At 35.5% G+C, this 17,922-nt stretch overlaps 1 protein-coding gene across 9 annotated transcripts; it reads right to left on the bottom strand.

Moving 5' to 3' along the window:
- Positions 1 to 1,441: 1,441 nt before the first annotated feature.
- LOC105051117 (recQ-mediated genome instability protein 1) lies at positions 1,442 to 17,642 on the bottom strand. Of its 9 annotated transcripts, XM_073243299.1 has the most exons (12): positions 17,054 to 17,642; positions 15,266 to 15,436; positions 13,475 to 13,620; positions 12,797 to 12,927; positions 9,971 to 10,368; positions 9,170 to 9,280; positions 8,694 to 8,822; positions 5,793 to 6,050; positions 5,085 to 5,169; positions 4,881 to 4,969; positions 1,925 to 1,942; positions 1,442 to 1,758 (listed from the first exon to the last, which is right to left on the bottom strand). In XM_073243299.1, exons 1-8 carry the CDS (start codon positions 17,573 to 17,575, stop codon positions 5,880 to 5,882), a joined length of 1,779 nt encoding a protein of 592 aa, XP_073099400.1. In that variant the 5' UTR covers positions 17,576 to 17,642; the 3' UTR covers positions 1,442 to 1,758; positions 1,925 to 1,942; positions 4,881 to 4,969; positions 5,085 to 5,169; positions 5,793 to 5,879. The 9 variants fall into 9 exon arrangements, with proteins under 9 accessions (XP_073099400.1, XP_073099399.1, XP_073099395.1 ...); XM_073243298.1 differs by lacking the exon at positions 1,925 to 1,942; XM_073243294.1 differs by having other exon boundaries at positions 1,442 to 1,942.
- Between the last annotated feature and the right edge of the window lie 280 nt (positions 17,643 to 17,922).

Genomic DNA, 17,922 nt, shown 5'->3' on the forward strand with positions numbered 1-17,922 from the left:
GTATATTATGACATCCTGCATTATATTATGATATCTTATGAACAAAAGTTATAACTTTCTAAATGCAAGATGTCATAATATGAACATAGAATATCATAATTTTCTCAAATAATAAAGACATTTTCGTCATTCAAAATTTTAAATGAAAAAATAAAGCTGCAAACATTAAATATGCGTTGGAAAGCGATGACTACGTGAACCAATAAAATACAGCGGTGCGCTCCACGTCGGACTTTCTACACCGCCCGTGCACAAAGAATTTTCCTTTCTAAATACAGATCTAAATCCAAACTCTTTTTTCCTGATTAAATAGGTCTAAACTATGAAGCCTATGGGATTTTGGGCCTATGAATCCAAACAGACTCTAAGTGGCATATCGTAACTGTCATTTGAATATCCCTGACCACTGCATAACAATGCAGACTAACAAGCTTAATTTTGTTATTGCATGCCAAACCTTCTAGGAAGCCAATCACTATGCCGATTGGCTCATCAGCGGGCAGACCTCTAAAGAGGCCAAGTATAAATGGTTTCTAACTTTCCTAAAAGGTTCCCAGACTTGCTAGAAAGATGCTAAGGGATGCATCTGTTTCTAGGCAAGTGTAACTTCCTCTGCCAACAAGAAAAAAATATGTTCCTCACTTGTCCAAACCTTAAGGTTGGGTATGAGTAGAAATACACCGATTAACAAGGTAGCTGGATGACCTAAGAAACCCATCAACACCAGAAGACCAGCAAAGTTGACCTGGACTAATTTACCCAACCCAACCCAAACTAAACACACCTAACCTAGCCCATTGAATCCAATAGTGAAAGCATGGGTCAAACATGTCACAATCTACTAGTGAATTCATTTTCCATTATCCAGAACCTAGCAGAATTGCTCATTCAACAACATCATTTTCCATTAAACCTTTGAATTGATTTATTTTGATGTGGGTAATAATTTGCCTTAAACTATCGAATCAAGCATTTGCTGATATTTTTCACCGAAAAGAACAAAGCACCTGTAGTAAAAGCAATCTGAACAAGGGATCAATAACCACAGACCAGAGGCAGCCCATGAGTTAACACTAATTATACACTTAAAAAATTCATAACAAAGGTGATAAATCAAAATATATGACAGTGAACTAAGTTTCAGAAAATATTATAACATAAACATGCATGGACATAATTACCTCTCATGAAGCTTGTTTCCACAACTTGACAGCAAGAGAGACCCTGCAGAACTTGCTGATTTGCACGGCTTTCAAACTGAAGCCATGTTCTTACAGAAAAAGTCAAGTGAAAACAATGAGCATAGAGAGGTGGTCCTTGATCATCATAAAGACTGAATACAGAAAGATCACCTTTTCTGCAGAATTATGTGAATCTATGGTTATTATGGATCCCCATACAAAAGGAAAGAGCAACTATTCATTTGGTAATTGAAGCAAACCTTCAGCCAGTGATGCCAAAAGTAGAACAGCTTAAAGCCCTCCATCCTAGAAATTTCCACAGGTTTATCGAGGTTATGAGTCAACGATAAATCAGGCATGTAGGAACTGGCTGCAGCATCTTCAACGAGCAAAGAGCAGCAGGATAAGGCTAGGTAGCATAGGCCCATTGTTCATTATGTTGTTCCACAGGGAGGTGAAGCCATTAGATATGCATCTCACTTTTCTCATCTTTAACTTTGCCAATCACCACAAATCTTGTGCCAAGCAGAACCATTCTTATCCCAGTCACCCACTTCACTAACAACCATTCCTTGTCCTGTTGGAACCCAGATGCTTCTCGTTAACATGTAGATTGTGCAAAGATAAGAAGTTGAAAAAGGCATGGCATTATGAACAAATTGTGATTAACATCCTATCCAATAAAGGCAAGGATCTTTGATTATCAAACAAGTTTCCACAAAAAAAGTGATGGCACTCATAACTGTTTGCTTTAGGGATACCTGCAACAAGGCAAGGCAATTGATGTCAGATTTCCACACAGGTTGATACACACATACAGGCAACAAGATGCATAATGAACAACTCATTAGCTAACATAAGATAAAGCTAATCATGCGAAATCATCATATTAAAAAAGGAAACAAGTGACTATAGAAAGCTTTCTACAAAATCCATGGCTATGCATATATAAAAGTCAATAACATAACACAACATACATGATGAGCATGTATACATGACAACATCCTAATTGGCAATAGTAAATGGTAACCAAACATGTCATGGTTGTCCAACAGAAAAGCACTCTTGTTTGCTTGCTATGGTTCAGGACAGCCAAAAATTTATGACAAGGGAAAACCACATATAAAGTCATTGGTTGTTGCATGATCATATAGTTCTAAAGAATATTTTTCTTTCGTTCTTCAAATATTTGACAAATGTTAACCTTTCAATGATAAACTTTTTTCCTCAAGACAAGGTTAGGCAGAGCCTAGTCACTTTCATCAAGAAAAGAAATGAAGGGAACTAAAACCAATCACATAATAAGGCAGAGGCAAGAAGGAAGAAAAAATAAAAAATATACAAAGCAAGAATAGTGAAAAACATAGAGAAAGGAGAAGATAGAGAGTTATGGAAGGATACAATAGACCCAAAACCTCACAGAAAAATGAGAGGAAAATGAAATAATGAAATATCATCCCCCCAAAACAGGCCTACTTCCACAAGAAAGAAAGCAGTGTTTCTCTGATTGATTAAGAAATCATACTGGTTCCATCACTTTAATGATAGACATAATGGAATTTGTGACCTTGATGTTACTTCAGTCCATGGATTTGACCAAGGACTAAATGATGGAGTTTAGTGTTGATGTTGATGTTATTTAATTGAGTATGAACTAACGGGTTTTTTTTTTTTCTTTTTGAGATCTAGGATAGGAGAAATCCAGACCAAATTGGGAGGCCAGGATTCAAACCCAGATCCTTGGTACCAACCTCCCAATGACCTTACCAACTGCTCTATGAGCTATATTATTGTGACAATCTATTATACTTTATGGAGTCAATAATCTGAAAAAATATTATTTACTTAATTATCATTGAATCTCAGCCATGTGGTATATTATTTTTTAAGACTTGCTGTGTCACTAAGTCGGTGTCCTAATGTATCCACCTCCATAATTCTTAGGAGGCGTTTGGTGCATTACATAGGTAATGTTGCTATGGTATGTGATTGCAGAGGGAATGTGATTACCTGGTAAAATTACAGAAAATCCTATATTGTAGTATTTGGTATGTGCAGTAATGTTGTTATAAAATTACAAGGAATCCTACATTGCAGTGTTTGACATACAATTTAGATTACATGGAACATAAGCTAATTTTCCCAAAGTATCCCCACCCTTGCTTATTAATTATTGTCTATTTTCTAAAGGAACAACTTAATTTCGGGACCAACCATTTTTCGTGACATCACCCATTGTGTTTTCTTTTCTATTTTTGCCAACCGGGACTACCTATAATTTATTTTGATTTATTTTGATGGGGATATTTTGGTCCTGAAGTTGTCTTGTTGCAAGATTGCAGGATTGCAAGATTATATGTAATCACATAGCCACCTCTCCCTAGGCAATCAGATTACTTTTTTTTGAGATAATGCTGCATTACATGTGAAAGTGACGAAACAAACAGTGTAATCTGATTACCTATTGCAAAGTTACATGTAATCCTGTCAAGATTACATGCTACCAAATGCCCCTTAGTGTAAAATTTTTAAAATTCACAAATAAAAGGCACAAAAAAATTTTCTTACCAGTACTGAAACTTGCATATAGCATATCAAGTTTCTACCTTCTCTTTGTAACTCCAAACTTTTTGAAATAACGAACAATGTAGAAATATAAGATTTTGACTTTTATTTATACAGTCCAGTGTTTGAACAAAAATTGCAAGAATCCAGGGGAGAAAAAAAAAACGTATCTTTACATAAAACATACTAGAGTTGGGCATATGGACCTACATAGACAATGTTGTCATACTTCCCAAAAAATCCTAGGCTTTGACCCCCTTAAAAGTTAAGAAGAATGGCTAAACGGCCACACTAGCATTGGGAGTTAAAAAAACTGATAATTGATAAAATGCCAAACCATAGATAACCTTGAATTATCTAATGATCATAAATACATATGAGATTTACAAGAACATATTAAAAAAACAACATATTTGGGGCTGAAACCGAATCAGATATGGATCGGATACCAGTATATCCATATCCATATTTGTTTTATTTGATTTTGACAAATACAAATACGGATACAGATATTACTCCGATGCAAAAATTCATATTCATATTTATTTTAAACGGATATGGATACAATTCGAATACTGGAAGTATGGATATAATTACGGATATAATTTAGATAATTAAACTTTCTGACTACAGAATGAAAGATATTACTAAATAGATGATAAATCAAACTAATAACATGTTTATATGGTTGTATATTTTTTTTAAAAATTAATAAGTGCTATATAAAATTTTATAAATTACATGTAGATTCAGATATTCGTATACAGATCGAATAGTTATCTATCCATATCCATATCTATTTTTCTTTGACTGATATGGATACGGATACAGTTATTAGTCGGATCCTCAAATTTATATCCATATCCGGATTGATTTAAATACGAAAACGGATTCACACGGATAATATCCAAACCACTTTCACCCCTAAACATATTGATAAACCATTAACAACTTGAGCTATCCAATGATAGAATCATTCATTTAATTACTTTAGTTTTTTGCATTTTTATTGAGCAATTCAAAGAATCTAAGCTTCAAAGAAGCAATGGCATGATCTAGCATCGACAAATCCCCATTTTTTTCTCTCTTCGGTAAATACTTGTGACTTAAAGAGGAGTTGAAAAAAAACAATACCTCTGATAAGTAAAGGAACAAGGTGCATGCCAAAGACATTGGCAATTGCTAGGCAGCTAGGTGCCAGTCTAGGCAACTGAGTGGCCACCCTGCATGAAGTCATCGAAAACAAACACACTCCCAGGCAGCTGCCTTTAACAACAGTAGATATGGTAGAAAGAAACAGTTTGCCACCAAATAATTTAGAAGTATGAATACACAGACCGTCACATCATGATCTGTCAATTTTGTTGTGCTCATTTGACTTGTCACTTAGTTTAGCGCGCCTCAACTTGCTAACTAATTAATGCCGTCAAGCCCAATATATTAATTAATATTGACACGGGAAAGAATCTTGAATAGCACCAAAAACTAATGTAACTCATATTAGATTGTTAATAGAGATAATCAGAATTAGGAAAACATCAAAAGTTTTCTTCGAAATTATGTATTAAGCTCAAGAATTGTTTGAACATTGAATTCCTTTTGTTGGGGGGGAAGGGATTTGTGCACCATCAAGATTGATAACATGAATCAGTAGAGTATCAAAAAATGTAATGGTAACATCATAACATTGTAAGCATATGTACTTGAAGGAACGAACATGAATTCTGTGTCATTTCCAGCTACAGCATATAGCTCAAACTAGTTGTGCTTAGCCAAATTACTCTCTATAATCACAAGAATGCATCATATACGAATGACCTTTTACAGTGAGCAATTAAGGAAAACAGAACCCCCTCATTTCAAGGTTTCCAATGGGACAGATATGGTCATATGTATACTTACAAACCTGATGTAAAAAACCCTATTACTTCTCATGTTCCAGATTCACTGAATAGAATAGTGCGAAGACATGATTGTACTGTTCCATCAAAATGAAGGTATGATGAATGAGCGCATGAGTTTAAGATGGATCAGTAAAGCCCTTACCCAATGCTAAAGTATCTCTGTGGATTACTTTTCAGAACCTTCCAGTAATACATAACTGTAGTCAAAACAAACAAACCATCATAAACATCAAGGAGATAAATCAATAGACTTCAAATTGTTATGTTGTTGATTTTGAGGAACAGTAAACTTCTTCAGCCTTTGAAGAAGCAACCACGCATCAGATGTTGAACAGTTCTGGTTCATCTCAAGGACAACAGGAAGAGGAGAATTTCCATTGATCTCCACCAACATTGTACCCTATAAAGAAAATACAAATTAACAATGCAAGATAAATATTTGCAAATATTTGGTAAGCACATTGCTACTATTATCAGTTAAACAAAAAAGATGCATATGGTATTTACAATGTCATGCCAAAGCATAATTTGTCTAAATAAGATGCAAACAGAGATTTATAAATGTTTTATTCAAGAGAATCAAAGCAACCATCAACATAAGTTTGGCATGAGACACTAGAGGAGCATGAAAACTATATCAGTTCACACAACCTCTTAGTTTGTGGAACAAATGCCAATTTATTGAACTTTAAAAAGAACTTACAGAAGGTGAAACTCTAAACCAAATAAACAAAGCAACAGACTTAACTAACATTTCAAATTCAGCCAAAAGGTGTAAAGAAGGGAGTTTACATTCCACAATGTTCAAACAAAATACTAATATAATGATTATAATTTTTGTCCAAAAGTTGCACAGAGATCATAAAAACCATGTTATTGAGACATCGCACGTGATGGAAGTCGAGATCTTCTCCTATTCAGCCTTGAACTAGAGAAGGCCAGTTCTCAAAAACAAGCCATCCTAACATAATAGACAGTCCATGACTGAGCAGATCCAGTGCATTGCAATCAATGTTGCCATGTAAAGCATGGGACCCATTCAATTAGGGGTGCAACTTGGATTGGGCTCAAACTCAAAGCCATTAACCCAGCCCACTCATCTGGCAGGTTTGGTTTGAAATTTTATAAATTAGGGTTGTGCTGGGACACAAAAATCCGAACCCAGCCTTATAGAGTTGGATTAAGATAAATCTACTACCAAACCAAAACCCGACCATACCCAATATGAATAGATAACTCAATTTTATGTTAGAGTCATATTCATATTCCATACAACAACTTATATGCTTATATGGTTATATTTTTTTGTCTTGTTACAGCTGAAATTGATGAATAGTTGAGGCACCAATCTAATAAATATTATTCCAACAAAAAAATCACAAACCTTTACTCTATCTTAAAATTCTTATTCAAGTGGATCTAATCCGATTAATTAGTTCGATTAACGACACAAATTTAGCGTAAAATGGGTTGGGTTGGGTTAAAGACATCTCAACCCAACAAGCCAGGTTGGGTTAGTGTTAGGAGATATAGAGGTAGGTTTTCATCAGGGTTTGCTCTCAACCCACCCACATCCACCCGAGTTGCAGCCTTACATTCAATCACGGGCCATTTGTGCTATAGTTGAATGGCTCATGCTAAGGCACGCGCCCCCTCTAGTTCAATGCAATCTTGGGGAGGATCCAAACCATGGTTCAATGAACCATGCTGAACTAGCCACTTTGGGATGCACCAACCCAGACCAATCGGCTACCAAGATAGCTCAATATAATGCTTCGGTTCAATATAAAGTCACTCACACCCCAATGCTCAATTCGTGGCCTCCCCCCCCCCCTCCCCACCAAACCTGGCATCAGTGGTATGCATCACCCCTCCTCTCTCTCTCTCTCTCTGGCTCCCCCTATTTCAATACACCCCGACCTAAACAGCACGATTTAGACCCAAAGCATGATGAACCGATGGCCAGTCAGTACGCCCTCTAGTATCTATTTGGCAAACCTTGATCCAAATTCTACTAGATGGACCAGCTTGTTACTTCTAGAAGTTATGAACAGATATTGTTATACCTTAAAACCAAGCTACAGTAGATCAAAGAGAAAAAAATCACGCAAATGAAGCAAAGTAAGAGACAATGAAAATGTTAGTGGTAAAGAATGTCAGGACCATTAACAATATATATCCAAATCCAACTTAGTAGCTTGCTTTCAAAGTGGCAGTAGAGAAGCACAAAGTCCTGAGCTACAACCACTAGCCATCTCCAAAAAGCTATATGCCTGATTCCAACAAGATCAAAGCAATATCCACAGACTAAAGAAACGTACCCATTAGCAAGAGAGATTTTTTGAGTAAAATATATATATATATATATATATATATCTTGCTCTCTCTTGCTATTAGCAAGAGATATTCCTTGCGAGTCTCTAAGGTTACTCAAATCTATTGTGGCAGAATGCAACAATATAGTTGAACTGTTGAAGGACGCATCATTCTATCAGCTTAGAGAGAGAGAGAGAGAGAGAACTTAAAAGTGCACATCCAAAGGTGATTCTAGAGTATCAAAAAATAGTATTAATTACTTAAGCACTAAGGATTATATTCCTAGAAGTTTTAATCAGTCATGGACTTGAGTCAAAAAGTGCAGATCAGATCCACATCAGGAAGTAAAACTGCTATTAATGGCTTGCCTTAACAGGGCTGTGATTTGCCTTTATGCCTTGTTTCAAGATTCCAACCTGCTTTCCTCGCTACGTCAGAGTTGCAATTGTTCTTAATAAGTATAATTGTACTCTTGGGAAATGCTGTAACTAGTAGCACATAATGCTCAATCTCCTTGATACCCTATTTATTATTGAAGCAAAACAATTCACAGGGAGGGGTTGCTAAATCCCCCCAACACACGCACTTGTGTGAAAAAGGGAAGGGGGCAGAACCACTTGCATGCAGACCAACATAAGGTGCTAAATGCCTACACAGCTTGCAAAGTATCAAGTGCAAAGGTAAAAACGGTCTTTAAAAAAAAATTACAGGTGTAAGTTGAACATACCTCAAATTTAGCCAAGAGAAGCTGGAATTTTTTCATGGTCTCCCTCATATCTGTTACTTTTTTCTTATCTGATGAAGAAAGAGCAGCAGTGACCTCCTCAGGAGAATGACCAATACCATTCTGTACAACCTGAAGAGTGACAGGACATTTTTACTAAACAAAAAACTGACAAAATTAAACTTTATATATATATATATATATATATATATATATATATATAACTTCTTCTCTTATAGTATGCAAAAGGCTTTGGAGTCCAGCATGCCTGCCGGACTCTAGTGCCTTCCATGCCTCACAGGCCCCACACTCAAATCAACAAGGGAGAAGGGGGTGCTGCATGAGATTCCCTTCTTTTAAGAGTCCCACTTCATGTGTCTGACTTCTCTCATGCGCATTGCACATGTAGAACTTCAGTAAATTTGTAGTCTCACAAACAAAATCAGATCTGTGTTATGAACATATGTGCATATACTCACATTGTGATCAAGGAGCACCTCAGATATGAGACTACCATCATCAACATATACATGGAGTTCAAATGCACTCCGTTGTTTAAACTGGAAACCCTTGACACCGGTCAAAAAGCACTGGAACAATTTTAACACTGTCAGAATTGTGTTTAAAGTTTTAGAACAAATGAAACTCCACCAGTCATGATTTCTAGCACTAAGCAAGCAATCAAAAAATGTATCCAAAAAGGACTAAATAGCTAAATATCCAAAGCTATACTTATATGTAGTTGAATTAAAGATAGGGACCACTTTAAATTCAAGTATGCATCCATTACCTATAAATTATAGTCCCACTACACCTGCATTTAGTACATTTTCTAAACAAACCCTTTAGTGTTCCACACATCTTGTTAGAAGATTGAATGGGTGCACAATAGAAGACATCGCATCTTAATGTCAATAAGAGAATGTTTTACTATATACATATATCGCAAATATTTCAGATATTTTTGGTATGTCATGGTGAATACAAACTTTTCTTCTGATCTGATTAAGGAAAGACAAAAGTTATTAACAAGTTATAACAAACCTGAAAATTTTCACCAAACATTGGCAACTAACATGCAATACCCAGAATTTTTTCTTTACCATAACTGAGTGATGGTTAGAAAATTAAAATGGTCATGACACCATCATGAAGAAAATTGATATAAAAACAAGGTATTTAAATAAGAAAAGCAAGACTCATGGTCTTTAAAATGGTGTTATAAAATAACATTATAATTTGTATGAATTCCAGTAGCACCAAGACAGAAAATAAATAACCTTGATTTTCCCTTGAATGAATGGTATGTTGTCCTTCTGGGTGGTCCACTTTGCAAGCAAAGATGCCAGGTATGTGAAAGGAATTTCCCTTTCACCACTTAGAATGAGTGGATGCTCCACTTCGCCAACAGCATCCCCTGTGTCTGAGGCATGGGAAATTTCCTCATCTGAAGCAGCACCCGAGGATAAATTTGGTTCCGTATCTGGTCTATTGTTAGCAGAAATAGGTTCTTCTGTAATGTTTCCCCCCACATGGGAAGCAGCAAACTGTTCTTCAGCCGTTACTCCAACATGTCGACTAGTGAACTCCTCGCTGTTGTTTCTTGCATTTTGTGGAACAACACATTCTTCAAAAATGGTTCCTCCAGCAACATTCTCAGAACTAGCCAAATTAACGGCTACAGAATAAAAACAGATAAACAAAAACCACACATAAGCTTGTATGAACACCATGAGAACCTTGATAATACCCATGTGCAGGCAAAAACAAGTATAAAAGCTTCACATAAAGGTAAACTTGAGGTTCACAAGCATGCAAAATACAAAGTTATAATTAACATGTGCTTGTTTGAGTTGTTGAGGGTGAAGCACAACCTTAATTTCTATGGAACTCATATAACCTTATAGTAGTAGTAGTAGTAGTACATTTACAACCAAAAACAGTAAACATATTATGGGAACAACATTGAAAAACCGTAATGTATGGATGAAATAACTGATATTATAATGAAGCATGATGCTCATATCTAGTAAATACACTGAAGCACTTTATTGCAGAATCCAGCACTCTCAGAGGTTTATGTCGTAGAGATTTCACTTTTTGATGGGAACACAGTTAAATAATCTCAACTTTAGCACTTCAGGGACTGTCTTTACATAATTAGATGAAGCAATATAGAATGAAGGGCTTTCACCCTCCAACTAAGAGGCCCACATGCTTAACTGAAACAGACTTGTTAGAGTTATTTTTACAAAGAAAAAGCAACCATTCAGAACCATTAGGGAATTTTCATCTGTAGGTCATCGAACTTCATACTCAAGAGTCAGGACAAATCATTGTGTTAATTAGAAATTTATTAAATGCTGTAATAGGAAAGGATTAGAAGTCCTTGTCAGAGATAAAGTGATAAAAGAAGGCTTTAAGAATTGGCGAGGCCCTTTGTCCATTATATCCCGAATCTTCATTATCAATGAGAAAGAAACATTTTTGCTGATATTGCGCCCTTTTATCCAGGTGGCAGCAGCAGAAATCTGCTGCAACTTTGTAGTTCAGTTAATATCTTATTATCATTTTCTTTATTCCTCACTTATTTCATCTGCACATGCAACTTGAACCCGAGTATCATACCTAGCCAGATTTCCATAATAAAGCATAACTCAAATTCTTTCATCCATTCAGATATCAGATGGGAATTACACCTTACACATTGCATAAAGAATATCCAAAGGGAAAAAATGGCAGCACAAGAAGATAGATTGAAGGAGATAAGCAGAGATGCAAAGGACAATCAAGCCACCTATGCAAGATATTTGACATCTACAGCTCAAAGCATCTCCATAAACCTGTGGTGCAGCACAGAAATAAACCACAATATGGATCCCCTTGAATCTTCCAATAGGAAAACTGAATGATGAACTGTTTAAGGAGTTCAATAAACCATTTCATGCAATGCTAAGATACTTGGTTGCCATATTGGTTGCAGTCAGACTGCATGAATTTCAATTTCAGCAGTTTTCGTTGTTCCCTGGTTTCAGTTCAAGCTTCAATAATTCTTGTAAATTCAGAAAACCAAAGAAAATATCAACCAAGATTAGTAATAAACTAAAAAAAAGAAAAATAAGTCAAAAAACTTGGACATTATTTTGAAGTATACTGAATTGTTTAAGACCTAAATGCATGAAAACTCCCCATTGCATCTTGTGTCCATACACAATATGTATTGGATAGCAGCACTCATCAAATATATCTAGGACGTTTGTTGAACAAATGGAGTTTGCATATGTTGATGATGTTGTATAGAGCATGGAGCATGTATGTTATTGGATGCTTTTCAAAATATATGTAAAGACACATTTATTTATTGTCATATCCTAGCCATGCATATCCTGCTTTGTTAAAGTTTGTTGTATCCATATTGCCTATGTCAACACTTCATTGTTGACAACCTCCACATGTATCATAATGGTGGTTTCACATAGAACCAATGGAAGTATTAGTTTTAAAAACAAAAAATATATATATATTCATATTCGCAGTGTAACATGTCATTATATTTTTCATGACAATCTAACATATGAGCAATTCATATTTGCAGTGTCATATGTCTAATCAAAACCATTGATTTTGATGTAAATTCTTTATAGCATATACAGATCAAACTTCTGATAATTTAGTGCCTCGTAAGCTTATCTCTCTCTCTCTAATGTATGAACAAAGCAATATAGCTCGCAAGCCAAAGCATGTTATACACTACATAAATTGCAAATCTAAACCATTGATATTGATTTAAGCCCTTTAAAACATATACAGATCAAATTTCTGATAATTTATTGCCTCTAAGCTTAACTCTCTCTCTCTCTACCCCCGTATGTATGTAAAGTATGTACATACGTAGGTATGTATGTATGTACTTAGAAAAGTTAATAAATGTTGACCTTCCATTTCTTTAGCAATAACCCAGTAGTCGCAATGTCTAAACTGCCAATATCTTACAACCAGAGTTCATCATAGGTAGCCAAATTAGATGCATGAGTTAGAAAACTTGGATCAGTTGACAAGATACAAAATCTTAATGGTCCTTATATGCATGACAAAGAAGATGATACCTTGAGCCAATTGTTGGGGATTATTCACATTCTGAGAGATTGGGATGTTTGCTTGTGCACCATTATTAATGGCATCAGATGGCCAAGCAGCAAGAGAAGCTCTTCTAGACAGAGGAAGTCCACATTGCTTCCTGCATTAAATGTGATAAATACAAGTTATTCTTAAGAGTAAGCAAAAAAAATTGTATGTAAATAAAAGCCAACAATAAAGAGAATTGTAAAAGTTCCATTAGAAAAAGAAATTAATTTTAAGGCCTGAAGCATGGCAGTGACTAACTAAATCTCCGTGAAGAGAAACCCAACACACTTGAGTTCATATTGCAAGGAAAAGAAACTAAGATTCTCGGAATGTCAACAACAATTAGGCTTAGATTTTAATCATTTCATGGTCACATTGCATAATAGTACAACTTAACAAATAAAAAGAAAAATCATTTTCTATGAAAATCACTTAAACTAGTTGTGTTTTTTAACCTGAAACTGAAGAAAAAAAGATAAAGTTACTTTTTTTTTTAATGTATCAAATAAACCTTTTTCCTAGAATTAATTGTTTAAAACTTAAAAGAGCCAGACACATTGATTCCATAAGTATATTTGACATTGTGACGAACGAACATGAAAATGTTGAATGTTACAAAGTCAATAATATTCTTGGCATTAAGCATAATTTCATTATACCTTTTGCTTCGTGGTGGTTTATTCACTTCACCAACTAGCCTTTGACGAGCTGCTTCCAGATCATCAACCTGCCCCCCAAGAACCTCCAAAACTTCTGGGACCAGCATTAGAAGTCCTCGTCGTATGTGTACATTACGAATAATAATCTACAAATTGTTATCCCCCACTTTTTACTTTCGCCATATAGAGTTTAATTATCAAAGTACATTTTATAATCACAAATCCTAAAAAATGGAATAGGAATTCTAAACAACCCAGTGATTTTCAAAAATCAAATCATCAGACATATGAAATCACAATAGTAGCAGAAGCAGAAGAAGAAGATGAAAAAGTAGACCACATGAAATTAATAGAAATCAAGCAAATGTCCATCGATGAATATCGAGAAGTAAATTAATAGAAGAACAAGCATGGTTTAAAGAAAGGGTATATTGCCACAACTTTTTTTGAAAAAATAAAAAAGAATTTAGCATCTAGCCGCAAATAGTTGAAATTGTCCAAATGCTTTTCATTGGTTACACTACTATAGGCCACCAAAATCCATCATTGAACACATGCTTCTCTTTTGATGAATAGTCAGCAAATATATTAGTAAACAACAAAAAAGAGCTGGTGATACATCAATCCAATTACAATTCTGTATGGAACCACATGTATGACAAATTCTATTGTCCTTATGCACAAATCAGCCTTTTGTGTTTCATGACAACATCTATACTTCTAAAAGTAGTCATGCCAAGTAATTCCATATCAATTCATGGAGTGTTCATTTCAATTTGAAAACCAGTCAAAACGTGCATTCAAACTTAGACTAATCATACCTTGCTACATAAACCCAACTAAAAATACATAGGATTATAGACATGTTCATTATTAAAGTTCAGATTTAATAGCAAAAACAAGAAAGATAGTAAAACCATGACAAAATATGAGGCAATATTAATGTTATATAATGAATGAACAAGCTCGATCGTATTTTTAAGGGATTAGTTTTATGGAACAAAGTAACATCAAAAATTTACAATTGCATTTCAAACTACAGTCAATACTCTGAATTGTGTTGAAATCCTGGCCAAAGAAAGTTTGTGCAGGAGAGGTCCTACCATGATAGGTAGCAAAGCAACTAACAAGAAAAAGAACATGCATTATTAGTACACAATCTAAGGTCACATACCACGAACAAACCCTCTAAAACTACACATTCAAACATACACACATAAATATATATAGAGAAAGAGGGTGGGAGATGGACTTTGCTCCTCCCAAGAGGAGAGAATATCTATTTTTCTCAGGTCCAAAATCAATAATGAACCACTCAAATTGAAGACCCACACCACTGATCATGATCTATACCACTAAAAATGCCCAAAAACTAAAAGTCATGTGTTTTGGTAATCTCTAACTTATGCATCAAGTAGACAAAAAAAATGGACAGTTTCCATTGTGCTAGTATGCTAACATACATGACAAATTTAAATTAAGAATCCACCTTATTGACCATGATCTAAATATGTTAAAACATGTATAGATTTTAATGTTTAGATCATACAGTTTGGCATACGAATACAATGTAAACCGTCCATTTTTTGTCCACTTGATACTAGGTTAAAGAACACCAAAACAAATGATTTCTGATATATACACACACACATATAGATATAAATATAACACACACACATATATACACATGCATTTATTTCTAAGGCATAAACTATAATGGATGACAAGACAATTGAAAAAAGTTAATAGAAGAAACATGAATTAATATTCCTAAAGAAAGTCAAAACAGACCTTAAAGCCAGCAGGAGCAAGAACTTCCAATTCTCTGATAGGCCTATATTCCATCCCAAATATGCGCTGAACACCATCGGTCATTGACAATTTTAGGCACCTTTTAAATCCAGCAGGTGCATCATGATACCTTTCTCGAAGAGGAGCAGAGATGTTAATTATTTCATCAACCTAGAGGCATAAAATGGTTGATGTTAGACCTCTGTTCATGCACATGATTACAAAATCTTGCAAGAAAAAAGGTAACTGAATAGCAGGAGAATCGGTACAGAGTTAATGAAATGCTAAAAAAAAATTATGGATATGGTAAGAAAATCATCTAACAAAAGCAGAATACTGCAATATTTCCGTAGAAGCAATTCATCATCAATAACCGACAATGTACACTGACTAGAAAAAACATATTCAAGAACATTTGACATAAACCTCAATTTATAAAATTTAAATCAGAATAAGCCTACCAAGTGACTTTCTTTCTCACTGAAACAAAAAAGTAGATATGCATGAATTGGTCATTGAAGGAAATTCTTTCCCCTTAACAAGGACAACTTATCAAGGAGAATTTTTAACCTCCATTCCACAACCAAATAAAAAATTGGTTTTGCATTCTACGAGAATGTGTCTAAAGCCAAATATACGATATTCAGTCATGACAGAACTACTAACTAAAAGCAAGTGTGTGTGGGTGCAGATTCGGATGCAGGGACAGTGAAGCACATATCTTTAAAAGGAAAAAAAAAAGTTAATTAAGAAAATGCTGGGGAAGCAAATGCAAAAATGAGTTTTCTGTGAAGATTCTAAAGTGGGTGCACCACCGTAAGCAAAAGATTCCTATTAGCTAAAAACCAAAGATTATTTCAAGGTTATTTCAATAACAATAAATATTAAAACATGGTCATCGATTCATTCTTTATAGCATTAAGAACTGGGAAGACAAATTGAACAGGGAAAATCATAACATGAATGTATAAAGTACCATATGATAAAAAGAAATAATGGGAAACAATAAAACAAAGTAAAAGGTTTGTAGTGAAGCGAACCCTAGAATTTCCCATCAAATAAAAATAAATTTTGATCACATATCTCTCCATCAAGTCTTCTGAACACAGCTAGCTACCTGTGCATGATACACATACATACATATATATATATATATATATATATATATATATATATATATATAATGTAAAATGTACATGTAACACATTGCTATAATATTTTTTTAAACATGTATCTTGTCTGAATTGAAAACCATTGGCAAATAAATTTTAGTTTTGATTAGATTGTCTGATTGGAATACACTAAGTGTTAATGCAGGATCCTAGAATAAATTATTTGATTTTTTTTCCAGCCTACAAATGGGATATGAAGTTTATAGGATGTATGACATAAAAATCGTTGTAATCTAAACAAAAAGCAACCAAGAACTCAGAACCTCAATTGGTGTTATTTTAATTTTAACTTCCATTACTTTAAAAACATAGATTAAGTAAAAATTGGTTTTTGAAGATAAACTGCCAATTTTTCAGTAAGATTTTTAAGGGACATATTAAATGTTTTGCATTGTGTTCACAAAAAGAAAGCAATCTAAGAACTTGGATTCGGATTTTCCATTCTAAAGTAGTTTGTTATATGGAGAAACATAATTTTAGATTTTTTTTATTTCATGAAAACTCCTAATCAAGTGAAAGCAAGTTAATCATAACAAACCACAGACCTTTAACGATCTGGGAAAGCCATCTAGATATCTAGGTCAAGACCATAACCCTCGGAAACAAATCTACCCACCTGGAGAACGAAAGGCCCCTCCAGCTCTGCCCTGTGCATGCCGTGCACGTTCTCCGGAAGGACGCCAGCGCCGGAGCGATTCATGTCGGAGAGGAGGAAATGCTCGAAGCACCTCCTCGCCTTTCCAGCGACGTCCAGGCCCTCGAAGCCGGACCCGGAGCCCGTCAGGGAGGCGACGCAGGAGCCCAGCCACTCCGGCCGGAGCCAGAGGCCAAGCCTCCGGAGGAACTCATCGATCGGCCACAGGGAGCCATCTAAGCCCGGCCGTGGCACCGATGATGCTCCGTCATTGTCCATGGGGGTTCCGGCGGGGTGGGCGGGGGCTGTCGGAGGAGAGAGCGGGGAGAGGTCGTCCGGCACGTCGACAAAGTCGTCGTCGGATATCTCGAGGGGTGGATTGGGAGGAGCGGGGGGAGGATCAGGGCTAGGGTTAGAGTTAGGGTTTAGAGAGGTTAGGGTTTGGGGCCGCTTGTCGTCGTCCTCTTCGTCGGAGGAGCTCGGGAGCCTAAGCCTTCGCCTCATTTTTCTCCCCTTTTTCTCTCGATTTTTTCTCGAATTTTTTTTTTTTTTTTTTTGGAGTATGGGGTTTTCCCTCCAGTTTGCGTTCATGGCCTTTTATCGTAGAGATGTTGGATCCGGGTCAGATTAAGCTGGCCCCGGATCCGAACCCAATAACAACCGGTGACTAAATAAATGCGATTTATGTATCGTATATAGCAATTAGACATGCTATGGTGATCTTTATAATACTTTATTATAAAGGGCACCATAAGATTTTTTTTTTTTTTTCTTCTTTCTTCTCTGCTTCTCCCTCCACCTCCCATCACTTCTCCGCACCACGGTCACCTCCCCACTCCCGACACCGTTAA

This window comes from Elaeis guineensis, chromosome 9 (genome assembly GCF_000442705.2).
Source record: "Elaeis guineensis isolate ETL-2024a chromosome 9, EG11, whole genome shotgun sequence".
Taxonomy (NCBI): domain Eukaryota; kingdom Viridiplantae; phylum Streptophyta; class Magnoliopsida; order Arecales; family Arecaceae; genus Elaeis; species Elaeis guineensis.

Excerpts from the sequence above, each read along its gene's own strand:
- LOC105051117 (XM_073243301.1), bottom strand. The coding sequence starts at position 17,575 with ATGAGGCGAAGGCTTAGGCTCCCGAGCTCCTCCGACGAAGAGGACGAC. Across the intron at positions 9,281-9,970 it reads TCATTCAAGGGAAAATCAAG|TGCTTTTTGACCGGTGTCAA; the intron begins GTTATTTATTTT and ends AAATTGTTCCAG. Across the intron at positions 6,051-8,693 it reads TTCTCTTGGCTAAATTTGAG|GGTACAATGTTGGTGGAGAT; the intron begins GTATGTTCAACT and ends TTTTCTTTATAG.